Genomic DNA, 20422 nt, shown 5'->3' with positions numbered 1-20422 from the left:
TTTATGTGATAAAACAGCACAAAATTAACCTTTATTGTGAAGAGGAAGAACAATGATCTATGATATTTAAAACTTCTTACGAATAAAAATCTGAAAAGTGTGCCTTGACCCTTAACTCTGTGCCAAAATGAAAAGAATAATGCAGAACTGCTCTGCAACGCGGTCCTGAGAAGCTTGAGGAACCCACAGATGTATGGGAGAATATTAGTGTTGCAAACACTGTGGCCATTAGCAAAAATATCCAGTAAAATATGTTGCTACTTTGTGGTTTTATAGTGAAAAAAATGAAAGCAAAAATAATTCAAGAAGCAAGAGTATGATTGAAAGGCATGGCACAACATAAGGCAATTAATTCCACAAAATGTTTTGTTTTGTGTCACCTACTACGTTAATAATTAAAAAAACCAGCCACTTTTGTTGCATGATGTTTTTATTTTTTTATGTAAATGACTCTCCACTTCAGGACTGTATTGATCACTATAGAGCTTTTTATCACATCGATCCAGCTGCATAATTCATGAGGGAGAGATGGAGCCGAAGAGAGTATGGCAACATGCGGCTACCAAGTGGGACCAAAATGATTCATTTATTAAATATATATCATTTAAACTTCTACGCTAAAGCAGGTCATGTCTCGGCTTGTATCAGTGAACATCCTTGCAAAAGTCACAGTTCATTCTGAGATCAGCGGAAGAAACTTCAGTCATCCTCCTCGTCATCTTTCATCACAGGCATGTCCCCCTCAGATTCCTCGGCCTTGGCTCTTTCCACCTTGCCTTTCTCTCCCTGGTAGTAGTCCGAATCGACCTGGTTTGGGATCATCACGAGCTTGACGAAGATTTCCCCGTTTTCCTCCGTGACCGTGTGGACCCTCTGCTTTATCCCTTTGGAGTACCACCTGAACACCGGCGGCTTCTCCTGGGGGTTCCTGCCCCTGTACAGGCCCTCCCCCTCGGCCAGAGTGATCTTGTACTTGTGCTTTGGACAAATTATGCACAGCTTGCCGTTGATCTCCTGTGTGTAAAGCGTGTTTGTTTGGAAACAAAGCAGGTGGGTGATATGTTAATGCAATGCAAATTTGACATGGTAATTACAGTAATTCTCCGTGTCTCGACCCAGCAGGAGGTGGTAGGTGATTAAGGTACAAATGGATTAACATGTGAGAGCGAGCGCAGGGTGAAAATAAAAGACTTAAAGTTCAGTGCTCCCTCCTGACCTACGCGACGTTATAGGCTAATCTGATATGAAGTCAAAGGGAAACTCACCTCTATGTCTCCATTCTCCAATGTTCCTCCGGCATCTGTACGAAGAACACAAGTTTTCCTTTTTTTTTAACTGCAGACAAACAAGACGGCTGTATCTGTCTACATGAGTTGAGAGCTGATGTCCCCCACACACAGATAAATGCAGAGTTTTATACACTGTTCTGCAAAAAGGAATCCTGTAATGCAACATCAACCCAGTTTCCTGAAAATTTACTTATTGTTTAATGTAAATTATTAAGACTGTAGGGACTTGAAAATGTGTTTCAACACATTGAAAAACATCAAATCTTAAACCTATGGCTCTGTAGGGTCAGTGGTGGCCCCAGGAAATTTTCAGTGTGAAATGAAAAATTCAGTGAAAAATTCAGTCCGGAACAGCAAAAAAAAAAAAAAATTGTAAAAAGAAAAAACAATTCATTTTTAATTTTATTTATTTATATATTAGTATTTGTTGTATTTACTTATTAATTTATTTACTTATTAATTTATCCCAGTATTGAAGTACTGAAGAAGATAACTCTGTATGGCTTCCTTTGACATGAACATGATTCTCTGTGGAGGCCTGTAGGGTGCCACAATAGTAACTATTATTAGCATCTATAAGTCACAACAACATTAATAATGAGAGATTTTCTGGAAAATTGGATTCTTATTTGCTTTAACCGATCCAGTAGTGACAATCTTCTATCACAGGCTGCGTCTCACAACAGATTGTTCTGCTCATTAAAGTCTGATGCCTGGTAATGAAATCCTCTCCTACGTAATAAACTTATCTGCGACATAATGTTGAAATTGGGGGCAAATAAAAATGTTTTGAATCGCCACCAGAAACATCCTACTCACGGTAACAGTAGCAGTCCATAGCATAGAAGACTCCCTGATGGTAGATAATCAGAACGTCTCGACCCTCCAAAGTCCGGAAAGAGCGTTTTGCCTTAATCAGCTCATCCTTCTTGCCGACGAAGTGAAGTCTTCCAGGCTCCTCTTTCTCCTCCATGGCTCTCTGCGTGAGTCTGGTTCAAGATGCAACAAAGTTTTTCTCTGATGTGTGTTAATTTGAGAACTTTCACTACATCCTGAGGTTTTTTTTTTTTCTTCTTCTTCTTTTAATAAATTGTCAAAGGGATTATTGTGTTGGCACCTCACGTCTCAGTTGTCAGCTTAGATTAAGTCCACAACACCTCCAGAACATTTAAGCGAGAACATCCTTGGCACCGATCAACTCTTCTCCCCGCACTTTAAAACCATTAATCCCTAATATCTGCCTTGTCATCGCTTACTAAACATCCGCTAGACGTCTTTGTCAGAAATAGCAAGAGAAAGCTTAAAAAAAAAAAAAAAAAAAAAAACAGGTCCTGATGCGAAACTGCATTAAATAAACGACCTACATGGATCTATGAAATGGCAAATCCAACTATATTTTGCCAATATCACTGCCTCCAGAGGGTACAGTGCTACATCATGAACACGTGCAACCCCCCAAAGAGGCAGCATGTATCAGAAATGTTAGATAAAATCTGCTCCATGTACAGAAAAGTGGGATAATGAGCTCTGCTGTATCACAGGCTGAAAAAGCTCTTTATTAGCATCAGAAGTAGCATCTCTTCAAGCCCCTGGCCAAAATAAAAAAGATAAATTTAAAGATAATTTTATTTATATAGCACATTTTCAGCAACCAGGCAATACAAAGGGCTTTGAAGAGGAAGAATGTACAAAAAAAGAAACTGTAATACAATAATAATACAGAATAACACCGAAATGTGTTATGAAACACTCCAAAGATGAACGTATAGGTTTTGCTTCACATTTGTATAGCAAGATCCCAAAGTCTGCTGGAGGAAGGAATAGACCCAGAACCCAAATTACTTGATGTCCAGTGTGAATTTTCCAAAGTTAGTGATGATTTAAGACAAACATGTCATCTTCTGCTGTGGCTGGGCCTCCTAAAATCTGTAGAGAATCTATGACGTCTTCTCAAGTGAGAGACGAGGAACATCTGAGCCGACGGGTCAGAAGTCAAAGTTAAAAGCGACCCTAACTTACTCAAAGAGCCAAAGCGGCGCTGATGAATTAACTCAGGCAAAAGATGATTGGACATTTGCACAGTGGATAGATGTGCTTTTCAGCAGGTCCACATTTCTATTACTGCTCAAAAAAATAAAGGGAACATTTCACTTTAATTTTGTGTGTGGCTCCAAATCCAGGCCTCCATTGGTTAATAAATTTGATTTCCATTGATGATTTTTGTGTGATTTTATTGTCAGCACATTCAACTTTGTACAGAACAAAGTATTCAATGAGAATATTTCATTCATTCAGATCTAGGATGTGTTATTTGAGTGTTCCCTTTATTTTTTTGAGCAGTGTCTATTACAAGTATCATTTTAACTGAAAACTGTAAATTTTCACAAACCGTAAGCCACAATCATCAAGCTTAACACAAGCAAACGCTCTAAATACGTCGAGCACATACCAAAACCAACAGAGCACACAAGTTCCCATCCTTGAATTGACTCGCTAAGCTTAACGAACTTTTCAATGTCGCTTTGATTTATAGAGACGTTAACATGACAAACAAAAAATCTGTTTTTTTTTTTTTTTTTAATGACAAAAGGCGGTTTAGCTCTCACTCTGACTTTACCTTGAAACCCAGCAGCTGTGACTCCTTCTTCAAAATGAAGGACTGCTCTGCTGACAGCTCAGGGGTGAAGGGAGGGCTCATTTCTATTATCTTCTCACACAGGCTGCCTTCAGTTGGTCCAGCCTCCTCTGGGTCTGTTCCTTATCTAACCAGCCTCAGACATGAAGCACACTCTATTAATTCTGATGACATCTGAGGGTCTTAGCCTTCTGCCTCTCCCACACAGGCTGTTTGATCGTGCAGAAATGGTTCTTCTTAATTATTTAGCCCATTGGTTTTATATTTATTACAGAGAATTATCAGCCGCTTCACGAGACACTCGTACACACGCTGAGCACGGACAAGAAATAGGATAAAATACTACAACAGAATGTAAAATCGTGAAATGTTTTAAGCTCTTTCGAAACGCCGTGCTTTGAGAAGTGATTTGAATGTGGGTGGTTCTTTGCGGTCTGTGATTGTTTGTGGAAGAGCGGTCCAGAAGGAGAGCTTAGCATTGCTAAGTCATCTTCCTCTCCAGGTTCTGAAGTTGAACCTGACTGGTGGCAGCTGTAGGGCGTTGGCGTCTGAGGACATGGAAGATAGGCCTGAGATAGGAGGGATGGTGCTGTTTGACAGCTGTGCAGGCTCTAAAAACTGGAAACCATTCTTAAAGATACTATCCAGGGGTGTGTATATTTTCACAAACAAGTGGAGACTGACAAAAAGACATAAGGTGGTTAATTTCCACACACACAAAAATCATACATTAAAATGTGGATTTAAAGGGAAAAAAACTGCAATTGTGAGTATTTGACTTGGTGACATCACAATGGGGACAAAAATCAAGCAGCTCACATAGCAACAGTAAAAATGACGATATCAACTTTCTTAGCTGCAAGTATGAGAAGATATAACAACATTCTGTGAAACCTTTTTTGAAAAGGTTTTACCGTTTATGTTAGTAGAGACTAAGTCACACTGAGGGTGTGAGAAAGCAGTAGCCCTGAAATTGATTTTACTATTTTTTTTTAACAAAGACAAAATGATTATGAAGTTAACATTTAAACCTGCGATTGATTTCTACGGTCACCATGCTAGAACAACAATCTTTGTCTTAACAGCTGCCAACATTCTCCATTCTCAAGTCCAGCATGTTCCATGACAGATGTTTACGCTGATAGAGAATGATCAGTTAATAAAAACACTGATCAGATTATACCAAACTTGCTCTGTTGTATCTTTTTGAGCTTAAATTATACTAAAACCTGGAGGAAAGATGTAGTGTTTAAGTGTCTTTGTATGGTGTTTGTTGATGTATTTTATTTTGATGTTATTCTTTTTTTAATTGTTTTTTTCTTTTTTAACTTATTAATTTTAGGTTATTCAGCCAGTTGTTCAAAATTTTCAATAATACAAAATGTCCCTCTTCAGCAAAAAAAAAAAAAAAATTTTTCATTTGTTTCTTTTTTCTCTCTCCCGCTATGCTTTTTATTTAGCCTCATATAGTACCTTTTCATAGTCAGGAAATGTATTTAGACATTTTAGTCATTAATATTAACAGGTGAGGTGAGAAACGGCCGGACTGTTTTTACACTACATCCAATACAGTGCAAACCTTGAGTACTCCGAGCCACCACACAGCGGAACAAATGTGTCTGTCTTGAACTGCAGTCGGACGAATTGTCTTGATGCGCAGCAGGCTCACTGGGGCTCTCAATGAAAATATCTCTGAAAACAGAACAGTAAGGCGTCTACTTTATCATTCCCAGCAGTTTTTGTGGATGAAACTTTCTAAAACATAAGAGAAGATGGCTTTGCGAGCTTGTGGGTTTATAGTGTTTCGTCGCCTCGCCGGCCTCAACCCCCCTCCGGGGAATATCGAGTATCTCCTCTTGCAGACTTCCTATGGGGAGCACCACTGGACCCCACCCAAAGGTCTGCACAAAGCCTCGTCTGTCATTTTTACAATAAAATACCACGTTGTGTGGATGCACAGTTTGTTTTTATTTCATCTTACGTGTGGTACTCCCAGGTCACGTTGACCCAGGTGAGGATGACCTCACCACGGCTCTAAGGGAGACCAAGGAGGAAGCAGGGTTGGGGGCGGAGCATCTGAAGGTTATAGACGGCTTCGTGCAGGAGCTGCGCTACGAGGTTCGCGGCAGACCCAAAGAGGTGCTGTACTGGCTGGCCGAGCTGAGAAGCCCGGAGGCGGCGGTGACGCTGTCCGACGAGCACCAGGACTACCGCTGGGCCCAGCTGGAGGAGGCCTGCAGGCTGGCGGGGTACAAAGACTTGCAGGAGACACTGAGGGCCGCTCAGAGACACTTGGAGGCTCAGCGGGACTAACACTGAGGAAAGATCATTCAGATAAAGTTTTTTTTTTTCTTTCTCAGGGTTTAAGTTAAATATTCGTCTCCGTTTGTATCTATAGATTCTGCTCTTTAATCTACTGAGAAGTGAAAAAGAAATGGATAAATATAAAATGCAGTTTTCAAATGATGATTTCATTTATCTTTCAACAAAACGAACATTTCAAATGACCTGAAATGAGTTTTTAACATTAACTTTTCTTTCTTTTAATAGTAAGTGAAGCTATCATAAAAAATTGTTTTTATGTTTACTGTTACAATCATCTCCTAATAATCTGGAACAAAAACTTATATGACCTGTAAAAGGCAGCGACTTCTTACGCTAAATCTGGGCTGCCTTGGAGACACGTTTATGTGTATGTGATAACATACTTTATGTACAGGTACTTCATTGGTTTTAGTCACATGAAGATCTTTAAATAAAAACATTTTGATGTAAAAAAAAAAAAAAATCAAAAACACATCGTGTAGGAAGAAGAAACTCAATACAGCCGGACTTTTAAGAAGAAAAAAAACGCCTTTTGCTCACCTTTGTTAATTATAACACTTCACGGTTAATATTAGAGGCGCCACGGCTCTTCATCTGACTCCATTGTCAGTTGTAAACATTTGATTGTACCACAAGGGGGAGACAAACACAACGCCACGAAGCTTAAAGAATATTTCACCTTCTTGACAGCTTGACAAAGTTGATGCTGCACAGAAGATAAGCATGCAGCTTCATTACTATGAACATACAACATGTAAGAAATAGTGGCCTTATTGAAAGCAAGCGTGTTTTTATTTCACATAGGTGTTTGATCTCATCCAAAAACATTTTTATGTTTTTTTTTGGTGTAATGAGAAGGAAAATATTCTCAAGATGCAACTGATGAGGATAGCCATAACCCGAATGACTGAAAATCCACACTAAAAATGAGTGGGGGAAAAAAAAAACCAACAACATTGGGATAGCATTGAACCTGTTTGCCAATTTTGTTATGAAACTGGGTTGTGTAAGCTAGGTCATCAATATATTTCTATGTGTGTTTTCTGTATTGGAATCGGTGTGCCAGCTTTAAATACAGGTTCCTACAAGTTTGTTTTTGAGTGAATTTTCAAGCGTTTTCTCCCGCATATTTGATCATATTCTGATATTTTTGGGACAGAAGGTTTTCCTCACTTATTTTTATAATCCTGTTCTAAAAGAGTTATGAAACCACAACATACTGATGTGGTAAAAGCATCTGAACAAACTTGGATCAGTTCCTCTTCAAAATGTGGAGTATTTAAAGAACTCTGGAGAAATATGTGTTCAGTTAAAAAACAATTTAAATCAGGTTTTATCATGTGGGATTGCTTTATTCATTTTGCAAAATGTTTGGCTTTTAAATCAGGCAAAGTTTAGGAACAACAGATCTAATCATAAGCTTTTATTTCAGTATATTCTTATTTTTAAAAGCATTAGGTTACATGCGGGGAAAACGCCTAATTTTAACATTTTTGCATATGTTAAACAAATTAATGAGAAACATACAACAGTGCAAACTGCAACGTTACAGTTAATGTACAAAAATGACAGAAGATCCAATTTGACTTCAGTATTATAATCAAACTAGATTTTCCATAGAAATTTGTTCCATTTAAAATCTTTCAGCTTTTTGTCTGGATATATTCATTTTAATACTTTTTTTTTCAATAAGTATCTTCAGCTTTACATTAAAAAAAGGACAGAATTTATTCTCCTAATGTTACCAAACCAGCGAATACAGGAAATGTTCACTGTAGGCTTAACTAGTTTACTATCCATTGCTTAGAAATATTTAAGTTAACAAACTCAGAGCTCTTCTGATTTGCAATGGCACAGTTTTATCTGCATCCTTTTACTTCCACCATGTAATTACACAAAAGTTAAACTGAAATTAAACACTAATTTGCCACCTAATGTGGCATTTTGACTTCTATAATTTTGAAATAAAAGCAACCGATTCAAAAATTTAAAAAATAAATTTAAAAAAAGTAGGTAAGTGAGCATATCATTTCCCTGTAATAAAATCAGCAGTAAAACGATTAGAGGATTAAATCACACAGACAGTTTGTACCCAGGAACATCACTCAGGCTGAACGGCTCAGATAAAAAGTTTTCTATTTAATAGCTTTTGGGATACTTTTATTTAAAACTATTCCTGATTATAGGTCAGTAAAACTGGAACTGGAGGAAAATGCTTTGTTCTTCCCCGCTAATTGAAAACTAACGATAAAAAGAATAGCACTTTATTTTACAGACACGTTTTGTCTGTAAAATAAAAGTCACATGAAGAATTTTGTGAAGTGAAAATGGATTTCTTAACTGACACATTTTCTTCTTTGAATGTTCTTTAGCTGATGGACAGCATGAAATAAAAGCTGTAAAAATTATTGAACCCTTGTGTGCTTTGGAGCCATAAATCAACCATAGAAGCCAAAAAATTACAAACGTAGCAGAAAGAAGCGACAGCCACTGATCAAAGACCAACTTTTATTTATTTCTTAATGACTTTACAACTCGAACACAATAATTTTACTCTTGCATACTTTTTCAACTTTAGCCTGAAGACCTACTTTCTTTAAATGTTTCATGTTTGATGATATTTAGGCTCAGTGAGGGATAGCAAAATCATTTTACAATCAAACCCAACACTGAAGGGGGTCTGCAAAAATGGAAACCTCATGTATAAAATTTGCACCCTTGCAATAGAAGAAAAAAATCTAATAAAATCAAACATGGATCAGTATCAACAGGATGGACATTGTGGATGGGTCCGTCTTTCACTGTGGAGTTTTTGGAGGGGATTTGTTTACTCTAAAAAAAAAAAAAAAAAAAAAAAAACCCCATTAAATTAAAAGATTTCAGATTTTGTGTGGGGCTGTGTAGGGAATTTGGAGTTGTTTGTTTTTTTAATAATAGCTCTTGCCTTCCTCCATTCTACCTCATAAAAACCAAGGCCGACATTTAGTTTATAACTGGGTGATGCTGTCGCTCCTACCAGGCCTCAATCACAGATCTGAAGCTTTGCCAGGAACTGACACTTGACTCTTAAGCAGATGTGGAAATTTATTTCACATCCTTGAGAAAACCGATGCAGCTCTTTGGTACATGTGGTAAATATACGAGCTACCGCACCAAGTTAGCTAGCTTAGCACAAGCGGGAATCAGGGGAACAATTAGCCTAATTCTGTCGGAGGTCATGTCTCCTGCTCGGAGGGTAGTCCCGCACAGAAACCGAGTCCAAGTAAAAGCACAAGCTGTGTTTTTATTTACCCAAAGGTACTCATTAGTACCCCTTGTTACTACTGGACAGAGCCAGGCTTGTTTTTTTTTTTGTTTTCTTTAAACGCTAAATAAGCTAACCCGCAACCAGCTACAGCTAAATACACGGGGTTTCCCCCATTCTCTTTGCTATGGTTACTTGGATTTAGGTTAGTTTGGACGCTAGAAGTTGATTATTCATTATTTTATCACTTCTTGGACTTCACTAGTGTGTTTTTCAGTGGATTGAGGGGATTTTCCAGGAAGTGGTAACTTTAATCCTAGGTACATTCAGCTGTACTTTTTAGCAGCAAAGAAGTGTCACTTTTTCTATTAAATGAGCACATTTTCATGTTGCAAGGAGGCAACAGGAAAGCCCTGGAAAGTTCTGTGGGTTTGTAAAGGTTGTGGATCATACTGCAGGAACGTCTAGCTTCTAGGTTTTATACAATTAATATCAGACCTGGAAATCCACAGTTGTTTTCCTTTTAAAAAAAAAAAATAATAATTAAAACTCAGCAGGAAAACCTCAGAATCACTGATAAGTCAAAACATATTTCAACCCTTCACTCCACACTGAATGTGATAGAGACACAGTCTGATGAATGAACAATAGTCATTTTTCATTTTTTGTTGGATTCAAAGCTACGATCTCTGTCGATGAATTTGCAGCACGTTTTCCCGTTTTTTTTGGTAAATGCATGTTACTTTTAATTTTTCACTGAAATTTACATTTGAGTGGATGTTATATCTCCGAGTTTAGAAAATGCATTAAGATTAAGAACATTTTCAGACCTCAGTCAAATTAACCTAGAGCGGTGCACTGTTGTTGAGTTTAATAATAATAAATAAATAAACTAAGCTATATGCGATGATGCATAACTAGGGATGATAGTGGAATATCTTATTTTTTATGTTGGACTCAAAACTACAACTGACATCATAATACCTGCACAGTTTTGTTTCTTTTTTATGTTATGTTTGCTGAGGGAAAAAAACAAAACAAAAAACGTGGAATCTGTCAAAATTTGAATTAGCAGAGCGGTCCTCACAGAACTCCAGAAGTTATTAAGCCTTATTGTTCCATCTGTATCTATAACGCTTAGAAATAAAATAAAAATTGGGATTTGGCAGGTCTGAACAAAAAGAAAACTAGAAATTAGTTTTGTCCAGCGAAAACCTGACAGCTGCATCTCTTAACTCTTTAGTGGAGATGACAGGACCCAGCAGTCCAATTAAAGCCACTTAAAATCACTCCTTAAACGTAAAAGTAATCAATTACTGCCTAAAAAAGGGGTTCAAAGCTATAATATTATGGATTTCATAATATTATAGCTGATCTGTGCACATCACATGTTGAACAATTCGTCTTGGAGATATGCAAGGTTTTTAGATCGTTAACAGAGGTTTATGTTTGTGCATGACTGGGGTTGGGAGTGGGAGGTGGGTGGGCAAAAGTAGGCAATATTTAGTGACAACCAGAAATCTGTGGGCATCTTACCGAATCATGTTGAAGGTCCATTTCCAGAGTCTTCCTCACTTTCTGTGGCCCCCCAAAGAACAGGACCAGGAGAAAAAGCTTTCACTCCTTCAGCTTCACATTAAAATCCAATGGGTATCCTATAAGTGTAGTGAAAAAAAAAAAAAACAAAAAAAAAACATGTAAATCCTCAGCATGCTTTTCAGATGAGACCTCATGTGGGGGTTTGTTTTTGTCCGTGGCGTAAAAATCCATCCGTTTGAAATGAGCGCTCAAACGGGACGAGAGACTCTCAGAGCGCAAAGATTGTGTGAGATTCATGTGTTTTACGTCAGTCACTTTGTGCTGTTCAGCGTGTTCAAAAAGCTTAATACTAAGAAGGTCTGTTTGTTTTGTTTTTTTAATCCCTCAAAATCTCCAGCCGATTCAGGCTGGCAGAAAAGCAGGAAATAAAAGACGAGTCCTCTCTCTCGAGCTGGAAGTTTCATTCATCGCTCAGGTGACGAGAGTCTGACTGTAATCCAATGGAGGGACGTTTGGGTGGAGATAAAAAACTTGACATCATAAAGAACAAACAAACAAAAAAAATGCTAAAAGTAAATCCTCTCACACACGCACACACACACACAAACAGGTAACAGGCAATCAGTGTCTTATTTAAATGATTTTTTTCTGTTCTTTTAACAGAAATACATTTTCAATTCTAATGAAGTAGCATCAAAGCACAAGTTTGAGTCATTTCTGACTGTCATTTCTCTCTGAGGCCCTGAAGCTCGAATGGCTGAGATATTACAGAAAAATTGAGTGACAGTAGTATTCCCCCCCCTTAAACCCCTTTTTTTTTTTTTTTTTTTTTTTTTTACACTTTGTGTCCATAAAATACACACGTTCAAATGGCTGCAGTGTGGTATCGGCGATGGGTTGTGGACATTTTTCCAAGACACTGGAAGACAATCAAGTGAAAGTCAAACGGAGAACTTCGAGAGACAGAGTCGTCAAGCTGACAAGAGGACAAGCTGCCCAGCTCATTGATCACCTAATGAGCCAAAGGGCCGAGTGTCCCCCCCTCACCAGACTGAAACGCAGCAGGAAATACAAGAGGCAAGTCAGAGAACACATAGTCTCAATTAGGTAAATGGGGAAAACAGCTGCAAGAAAACACACCACGGATCCAATCTCTCTCAACTCCAGGCAGATAATGCAACTTATCGTCATTCCTCAGCGCCGACAGCCTGTCGAGCTCAAAAGACCCGCTTTGTTTCATTTTTTTAATGAGTACATTTCCACTAATGAAGAACTCATATACTAAAATAAACCTATTCATTAGGTTTTCAACAATAGTGGCATTGTCAAGACAAAGATCGCACAAAGTTTCTTCCGTCATTCAAACCTGGGCCAGTCAGACTCCAGATGGCGTCCATGAAGCACACTCAACTGTGCCAACACTGAAGGCACAAAGCAAGGATGGAGAGTAATCACATTTTCATGAGTGTAGTAAAAATACGAGAGGAACTGGTACAGCATGGAAATTAAATTAGATTGGAGATGCAAATATTCATGGGGAGGGTCGTCTAGTTTGAAGTTTGCATGCGGAGATGGAGGACGAAAAATGACTGAATGCTTTATAAATCTAAAATATGAGTTTTAGTAATATTTTGAAGAATCTCCTAGACTGGGCTGGAATAATTTCTTTACTCAAACTTTGATAAACATTAGACAGAGTGCAAAGTGTTGTTAAGGCAAACGGTGAGAACACCAAACTCTGACTTTAAGTGGAAATAGTGCCAACAAACATCTGTTGCAAAATTGTTGTTTCTTCTTTTTTTTTGACAGCGTGTGAAAACAGTGACTCAATCAAACTTGTATCAGTTTAACAAATGATTAAACGTTTTGGCAGTAGACTTTTGACCCCACTGTTTGTGCAAACACATGCACGCACACACACACACACACACACACACACACACACACACACACTCCATACTCCATACTCCATACTCCATACTCCGAAAAATGAAAGACGACCGCGGGACTAAATTTTCAGGGAGGATTTATCGTCCAGATCATCATGAGTCTTCGTTGCCAGAGTCGTCCTGGTTGTCGTAGCGCCTGGTGGACGTCCCACAGTCCTCCAGGCAGCTGATGGCCCCGGCCTCCCCCACGGACTCCATCTCGCTCTCGTCTTCGTCCTCGTCCTCCTCCTCCATGTCGTCGTCGTAGAGGTCGTCGTAGAGCAGGTCGGAGCTGCTGTCCTGAGAGGGGACCCGGGTCTGAACGCAGTACTCGGCCAGCGTGGTCGGCACCTTCACGCCGTCCCGCTCAGCCTCCGCCGCCGTTGACAACACCTGCTTCCTGCAGGTAAGATGGCGGGAGGAGTGGGAGAAAACAACTAAGAGTTTGAAAAAACGTTGAGCTTAGTGTTGGCCTTTAAAATACAGGTTTAAACTGCATCTCACTGAAACAAGACATCACTAAATATGGCAGACTTCAAAAATGTTTCCTTCTGGAAACAGAGAAACATGACAAAAAGGTGAAACGCTGCATATCGTTTAATTTAGTAAGACTACTTTGGAGATGAAGACATGATCTTTCAACCAGTCGCATTTCAGGAATGATTTAAATCTGGTTGGTCCAGTACAGGTGACGGATGTGAATGGAGACTATTTCTTTATCAGGGTAAAATTACTACCAACATAATTTTCTTACAATGAAAACTGTTAAGCACAACACAAAGTATTTGATCACTCTGTGTGTGATGAATCTAAATGGCACCTGAGATCAATGTTTGGAAGTGAATCATTAAAGTAAATTAACTCCATGCAGCAGAGGCACCCGTTTACAGCCACCGCAGTGCGTTACCTTATAATCTCTGCATACTCTTTATCTTTGCCTTTGCTGTCCCTCCATTTGCGAAACATGACCGAGGCGTCTACATTGGCTGGCGAGAAGGTGTTGGGCTCGTTGAGCAGAGAGATCACACTGAGCAGGATCGTCCTGACGGCAGAGAGAGCACAGCAACACGTACACACAGTCAGGCATCGGATTGCATCGGCACGGTCAGAAACATTATGCTCATCCTGCGTCCCTCATGTGGCTCAATTACACGCTACCTCCACTCTGCTCGAGTTCCCAAACACGGACTCAGCAGTTTTCCCTCTGTGATGTGAATCCTGCTGACGTGCTAAATTTAGCAGTTATTCAACAAAGCTGCTCTATCAGTGTGTCTCCCCCCTCCCACACCCCCTGCTTATTTTTTTTTAAATTTTTTTAAGAACGAAGCCTTGTGTTTTCTAAATTAGCATCAAACTGTAATAAAATGCATGAGAGATTGAAGAGACAAATGGGGCCTCTGTTTCATTTTTGCTCTTTAGAAGATGTACAAAATAAACAGTCACTCCTTCAGGTTTTTTTTTTGTTTTGTTTTTAGCCTGCTTTCAAGAGTCATCCAAGACAACAAAAATCACCAGACGTCGCGTGTTGCAGAGGGAATACCTGACGTTCTGGGTGGGGTTCCACCTCTCAGACGGCAGCTCCCCGCTCTGGGGGTCGTCGACCGGAGGGTGCAAAATGGAGATGCACACATCTCCGTTCTGGGGAAACAACAAATGGCACACACATAAGAAATGCTAAAAAAAAAAAAAAAAAAAATCAAGAAGAGATTCTACTGACATCTGTCATTATAATATGACAGATATTGTTCCACTGTCTTTGCCTTCCTCCTAATCCCTCATGAGCTCATGGCGGTGTTGATGCACGACACAAAAATGGCACGAAAGTCACATTTGTGTGCTTATTTTTGATTCAATGAACAGGCTGTTTGAGTTCAAATACAAGTCTTAATCTTTTACCTTCTATTTTTTTTCTCTCTCTCTCTCTCTTGCTCCTGTTTCTTCTTTTTGCATTTTGAAGTTCAACTTACAATCTGTTTGAGTTACGTGATTATTGGATTTTCATTGCAGCACAGTTTACTTTTCCTAAGTCCTTAGTAAATTCGAGTGAGGCTGCGGGACTATCCTCATGGTGTTTTCCGACAAGATGAATGAGGTGTGCTTAGGAAAAAAGAAAGAAGGTTTTATTTTACTCTCTTTTTACGATAAAAAAAAAATTAAATCTGCGTTGTAAGGGCCGATCACAACACTCATTTTACTGAAGCACAGCTGTGGTTTAGTGTTTCAGCCTGGCTGGGTGATGGTCTTCTGTAAGGCACACAGTTTTTTCATCTGCTATGTTTCTCAGAAAGGAATATAAACTTCCATTGAACATAATGCACCAAACAATGTGTAAGAATGTGACGTAGAACAAAACCAAAGTAGCAATATTTGAACAGTCTTTCACACTAAACCTATTTCTGTCCTAGATCGTTGCAAAGTTTACATGCACCTTTTGTGGAGCAAGATAACAAAATCTCATCAATTTGAGTCTTTAAGCACTTAGCATGAGCCTCGTTTTTGTTGCAAATGACAACTGTGAGATTTAATAAATCTTTGTTTTTTTGATGGCTTATGTCACGTATTTGGAGCCCAAAAAGGAAATAAGACATAAATGCAACCGTCTTATTTATCCCATCTGAAATCTGTTTGAGGAGAATCAGTAAGAAATAATAAAAAAATAAAAATAAATCAAATGTTATTAACCAAAACTCTCTTATTACCTAACGCATGCGTAGGTTGTCACTAAAACGTGCTTTAACCACTGTAAACCTCATTAAGTAAACAACAACTTCAGTGCAACAGAAACTCTAAAAGCCATATGACCAACAAAAGTGGGCATTACATCCAGATCAGCCGAAAGCTCTCACCTCGTAAATATTTGGGTGCCACATCTTGGTGAGGAAGCGAAACGTAGGAGGGGAGTATGGGTAGTCAACTGGGAACTTGATGTGAGCCTGGAAGAATAAACAGAGAGAGAGTTAATGTAGTTTATGTACTTTTGAGCCTTTGCTGGGCCTCAGCTGTACAGCGTCAAATGACAGGTGACTTTAACCTTAAAGTAAATGCAGCGGAGTCAAAAAAAAAATATATATATATTTTATTGGTAAAGGGAACACAAGTAACTGCTTTATTCTACAGCATGAAAAATGTGCTGGCTGCTTTAAGCAAGACCTTAATACAGCTGAATTGTGACAATTCAGCAAACTGTTCACTTTGCAAGTTGAACCAAAATGGTTCATTACAAAATGGTAATTTTTGAATAAAATCTTACACTTTAAATGTTGACTTGGAGCAAACGTCATACAATAAATCCCTTTTTCTTCCCGTTTCCATCAACTCTGACCAGCTTCTCTGTCCCTGCCGTAGAAAAACATCCCCGCGGGACGGTACTGCCACTACCGTGCTTAACTTTGAGGATGATGTGCAGTGTTAGTTTTGCTCTTCAATAGTGACATTCTTTAGTGCTGTAATAAACCTGCTGTTTACTAAATAAGTAATCTCAAAGTTAATTTGTTACATGTTTTTTTTTTTTTATTTAGGGGTATCAGAGTAAAGCGCTTTTCAGAATTTGTAAAAAAAACTAATTTTAAAAAACTCATATTGCTTTTCTTCATCTGAACAGTTATGCACTTCCTCGTCCTAGTTTATCACAAAGAATGCCATACATAGGTGTGTCGGCGAAATGTAGAAAAGTTCAAGGGTTATGAATAGTTTTACTGTCTGGTTCAGTTTTTCATTGTCCAGTTATTAAGTGTTAAGCATGGGAGCCTGGGTGTGCACCCACCAGACTCAAATTAGCTGCATGTCAGTCAGATAAGACTATCGTCAGTCCACAGCTAATCACTGAACTGCACCACCACAGCCACGTTGTAGCATGAACATAAATATCGCCATAGATTGGCAGGAGTTTTACACATAGTTATGTTTTTTTTATTTGCTCAAAAACATAAGACAAGCACAAAACATTAAAATATAAAAACAAATTTTTATCTTATTTTATAACAACTGTCTGAATGTCCTTCTTACAACCCCATGTATTTGTACTAAGTACATATCTGACAAAAAAAAATAAAAATAATAACTTGATTAAACCTTTGATTGTACAAGAACTGCCAGAAGAAGGACATTAATGAGGGGGGGGGGATGGTTTTACTTGTGTCAGTTAAATAAAGATGTCAATTAAAAAATAAATAAATAAAATAAATATGCAGGTAGGATCAGTGTTTCCTAACCTTGATCTTGGGGGTACATTGCCCTGCATGTTTTAGATGTTTCCCTGTTCCAGCACATTACCTCAACAGCCTGTCATCACATTCTGCAGAGACACGTTAGTCATGTTTCAATTTAAGAGATCAGGAAATACCAGGTCAGGTAATCAGGAACTCTGAATCACATTTATTTACCTCAAACAGTAAAAGAATTACACCTTTGTTGACACGTGAATGGCTTGCCATTTCCTTTTCTAAGGTTCCACATATTTTTATGTGTGAAGGGGTCATCCAACCACAAAAGATGTAAACAAAGCTGAGCAAGTGGCCTGCATCAACAAACATCAAGGTTTAATCTAGTTATGGTCAGAAAATCCCTAAGATTTTCCATCGTATCGTTCCTACGCTTACACATCCATAAATGAGATTCCAGACAAAGAGCTCGAGTGCCCTGAGTTCAAGCATTAAATTAAATCAAGTTATACATTTTCAATTCATATCAAAAACACCTTACTGATCCCAAAGGAAAACCAATTTAAATTTGTTTAAACTCTTTGTTTAAACAAAGATTAATCTGTGCCGGAAAATGTTAAAATTGAGGTATTTTGACTCGAGGTTATTGATATTTGCTATTATAGAACATTACACTGATTCATGCCATGAAAACTCTAAATAGCAAGTAAATATATTTGCTAGCCTAACAAACAGTGCTTCTACTTACTGAGATATTTACTTTCAACCACAGCATCCATCTTTAGCATCTATAAATCTGGATCCTCAGCCTTTTTCTAATGCTTCTCTTATTTTTATCAGCAAGTGAGATACGCATGAGGATGAGGAAGTATTGTACGAAGTTTAAAAAAGACAGGGCAAAAAAAAAAACCCAACTAATTATTTGACCTATTTTGTACACCCGTTGTAAACTCCAGCTACACCTGTGTGAACACAACCACACACAAACCCGTGTCTGACCTGCATCTTCTGTCTTTCATGTCTTTTTTTTTTTTTTTGAGAAAAAGACAGATGGGGAATCTAATCTAGCCCTTCTCTCCTACTCGTTCTCTGTGCTGAAGTGCCATTTATAGCGGTCACCAAGCTAAAAATAGCTTTCTGAATTACAACCACCGTACAGTGATGAGGAGTGGAGACTGAGAATGGAGCCAGAATTAATGACTGAAAAAAAAAAAAAATCGACTTGCAGAAGAGGTCAGAAGAAGCATGAAGATGTGAATTATACTTTTTAGATCTCTAGGATGGTGGGACTCTTTGGGTTTGAACAAATACATTCAAATGGTCATTGCAAAATTAACTTGGATTAGATGGACGAATGTATTTTAGGAGCCTTGCATTCGCGCTCAGCATGCAAATGTGTTTTATTGCCATCAAGATGCTAAGCTCAAAGTTTTAAGGACATCGAGATGATAGAAGAGAAAAAGAAAAGCAAAGAAACTGAGGTCTAACGTAACCATTATCTTCTTTAACGTAAAAGTCATTTCAGGTAATCATGCAAAACTTTTCATATTTCTGAATACATATTTTGGACAATTTGAGAAATACTTGCAATTCTGTTTTTGTTAAACATTGGAAGGGCAATATTGTTTGCGATAAACCAAACTTTTCCTCTTTTCACTTTTATCATCAAGATGTTCCCAACGCTTCTGTGCCCTTCAGCATGATAATATGGTAACAATATGGCATCATTACCATTACATAGTAATATCACAACCTTGCAAATGCTGCATGCAAGCAGCTCTTTGCGATAATGAGTGCAAAGTGACCATTTGTGCAGATTTCTCCCACCTTGAAGTAGCCTCCTTCATACAGAGTATTGGGCGGTCCGAAGATGGCCACTTCCCAGTTGTAGAGGTCAGACTCCTCTACCAGGGTGATGCGGAAGCCCTCCACCGGCTGCTCCTGCAGGGACTTCAGCTCCATCATCAGGGCCTTCTGAGAACTAGGGGTTGCCTGGTGGGCCATGTTCATTCCACTTGTGACACCCAGGGGCCACAGATCAGCAAACCTAGAGAGGAGACAGAGAGATCATGAGACGGACGGTTCTATTTGAAGGTAACAAACTGAGTCAACAGCTTGGAGTCTGTCTTTTTTTAACTTGGTGTAAACAGACAGACAAACCAAAATGCTACATCAAGAATTAAAATACAAACATGCTATGTGGCCTGTCAAGCTAGGTTTCTTCTGAGGCCCTTAAAGGTAGAACTGCAAAGTTTTAAAAAAAACAAAAAGTGTTTACCTCTGCCTCCTTGAACTATACGTTTTTGTTTGCTCCCAGCTGAAACCTGAAAGGTGAACTCATTGGCCGGCCATGCTAACGTCGCTGTGTGTGGACAACAGTAAGTGGAGCAGTGGATTTCCTCCTAAAGCCTGTGGCTGCTCCTCGTGTTTTCCAAATTCTTTTGTGTTGCCAGTGTTGACAGTTGACATGAAGAAGCAAGTCTCAGTGGAAGTCACCGTCTCCTGCGGATCATTCCCGGGCTCAAAACCGGGGTTTGGCTGTCCCTGCCATCTCCCCGAGCTACTGGTTCGGTTCGAACAGGCTCTCAACTGACCCCTGCTTGTTTATGTTTGTTTATCTCCGCTCCAGCAGTCTCAACTTCTCCACACGTCAGCTATAAACCCCCACCGAGCAACTTCGCACAAACGGAAAGGGTTTTCTGCCGTCTGTCGTCCCCTCCGGCACGGCGGTGAGATAAAAACACGCAGGAACTCGAGCCTGTGGTCAGAGAAAGGACAGCAAGTAGGAGAATTTTTTTTTACACTCGCGAATTACACTGGCTTTTATCGATTTTTATTTTCCTCCCATCGATGCTTCCGGCTATCATTGCGCGTGTCTGCAGAACGTAATGCGCGTACACAGTGACGTGCGCGCACCCAAAGTAGAAAAAAAAACACCTTGTTCCAAATTTCATCAACAGTTTCAGAAAGCACTTATTTTTTGTATAATAATAATAATAATAATAATAATAATAATAATAAGAAGAAGAAGAAGAAGAAGATTTATCGTCATAAAACTGAAAACAAGAGTTGACAATTTTTTAATCATAAAGCTGTTTTTTATCTTTAAACTAGGTTGTATTTATTTTTGAAAAACATGTTTTCAGGATTTTATAGCTATAAAATTTGTATTAGTTTTAAATAAATAATGGACACAATCTAAAAGTTTGAAAAGGTGAATAGAATATCCAGGTGATGCTAAATAAAGTATTTTACATTTGCGCTACCCTGAGTATCACGATTGATTTCAAACCCTTAAATTA

At 38.7% G+C, this 20422-nt stretch overlaps 3 protein-coding genes across 3 annotated transcripts; 1 reads left to right on the top strand and 2 right to left on the bottom strand.

Annotated features, from left to right (window-relative positions):
* Window positions 1–315: 315 nt before the first annotated feature.
* rfesd (Rieske (Fe-S) domain containing) lies at window positions 316–4225 on the bottom strand. Its single transcript, XM_015035231.1, has 4 exons — window positions 3907–4225; window positions 2109–2278; window positions 1266–1300; window positions 316–1014 (listed from the first exon to the last, which is right to left on the bottom strand). The coding sequence occupies exons 2-4, from the start codon at window positions 2260–2262 to the stop codon at window positions 700–702; spliced, it is 504 nt and encodes a 167-aa protein (XP_014890717.1). The 5' UTR covers window positions 2263–2278; window positions 3907–4225; the 3' UTR covers window positions 316–699.
* A 1306-nt stretch (window positions 4226–5531) lies between these two features.
* On the top strand, window positions 5532–7186 carry nudt2 (nudix (nucleoside diphosphate linked moiety X)-type motif 2). The gene is made up of 2 exons (XM_015035230.1): window positions 5532–5823; window positions 5921–7186. Exons 1-2 carry the CDS (start codon window positions 5697–5699, stop codon window positions 6235–6237), a joined length of 444 nt encoding a protein of 147 aa, XP_014890716.1. The 5' UTR covers window positions 5532–5696; the 3' UTR covers window positions 6238–7186.
* Window positions 7187–10026: 2840 nt separating this feature from the next.
* Window positions 10027–20017, bottom strand: ube2r2 (ubiquitin-conjugating enzyme E2R 2). Its single transcript, XM_015035228.1, has 6 exons — window positions 19399–20017; window positions 18948–19167; window positions 15807–15893; window positions 14501–14598; window positions 13868–14002; window positions 10027–13360 (listed from the first exon to the last, which is right to left on the bottom strand). The coding sequence occupies exons 2-6, from the start codon at window positions 19128–19130 to the stop codon at window positions 13075–13077; spliced, it is 789 nt and encodes a 262-aa protein (XP_014890714.1). The 5' UTR covers window positions 19131–19167; window positions 19399–20017; the 3' UTR covers window positions 10027–13074.
* Window positions 20018–20422: the final 405 nt, after the last annotated feature.

This window comes from Poecilia latipinna, unplaced genomic scaffold (genome assembly GCF_001443285.1).
Source record: "Poecilia latipinna isolate Pla-1442-1.1 unplaced genomic scaffold, P_latipinna-1.0 Scaffold329, whole genome shotgun sequence".
NCBI classification, from domain to species: domain Eukaryota; kingdom Metazoa; phylum Chordata; class Actinopteri; order Cyprinodontiformes; family Poeciliidae; genus Poecilia; species Poecilia latipinna.
The sequence above is the reverse complement of the archived record's forward strand: the minus strand, read 5'-3'. Positions and strand labels throughout refer to the sequence as shown.

Excerpts from the sequence above, each read along its gene's own strand:
- rfesd (XM_015035231.1), bottom strand. The coding sequence starts at position 2,262 with ATGGAGGAGAAAGAGGAGCCTGGAAGACTTCACTTCGTCGGCAAGAAG. Across the intron at positions 1,301-2,108 it reads TATGGACTGCTACTGTTACC|ATGCCGGAGGAACATTGGAG; the intron begins GTGAGTAGGATG and ends TTCTTCGTACAG. Across the intron at positions 1,015-1,265 it reads TGGAGAATGGAGACATAGAG|GAGATCAACGGCAAGCTGTG; the intron begins GTGAGTTTCCCT and ends CTTTACACACAG.
- nudt2 (XM_015035230.1), top strand. The coding sequence starts at position 5,697 with ATGGCTTTGCGAGCTTGTGGGTTTATAGTGTTTCGTCGCCTCGCCGGC. Across the intron at positions 5,824-5,920 it reads CCACTGGACCCCACCCAAAG|GTCACGTTGACCCAGGTGAG; the intron begins GTCTGCACAAAG and ends TGGTACTCCCAG.
- ube2r2 (XM_015035228.1), bottom strand. The coding sequence starts at position 19,130 with ATGAACATGGCCCACCAGGCAACCCCTAGTTCTCAGAAGGCCCTGATG. Across the intron at positions 15,894-18,947 it reads ATGAAGGAGGCTACTTCAAG|GCTCACATCAAGTTCCCAGT; the intron begins GTGGGAGAAATC and ends TTATTCTTCCAG. Across the intron at positions 14,003-14,500 it reads AACCCCACCCAGAACGTCAG|GACGATCCTGCTCAGTGTGA; the intron begins GTATTCCCTCTG and ends CTCTGCCGTCAG.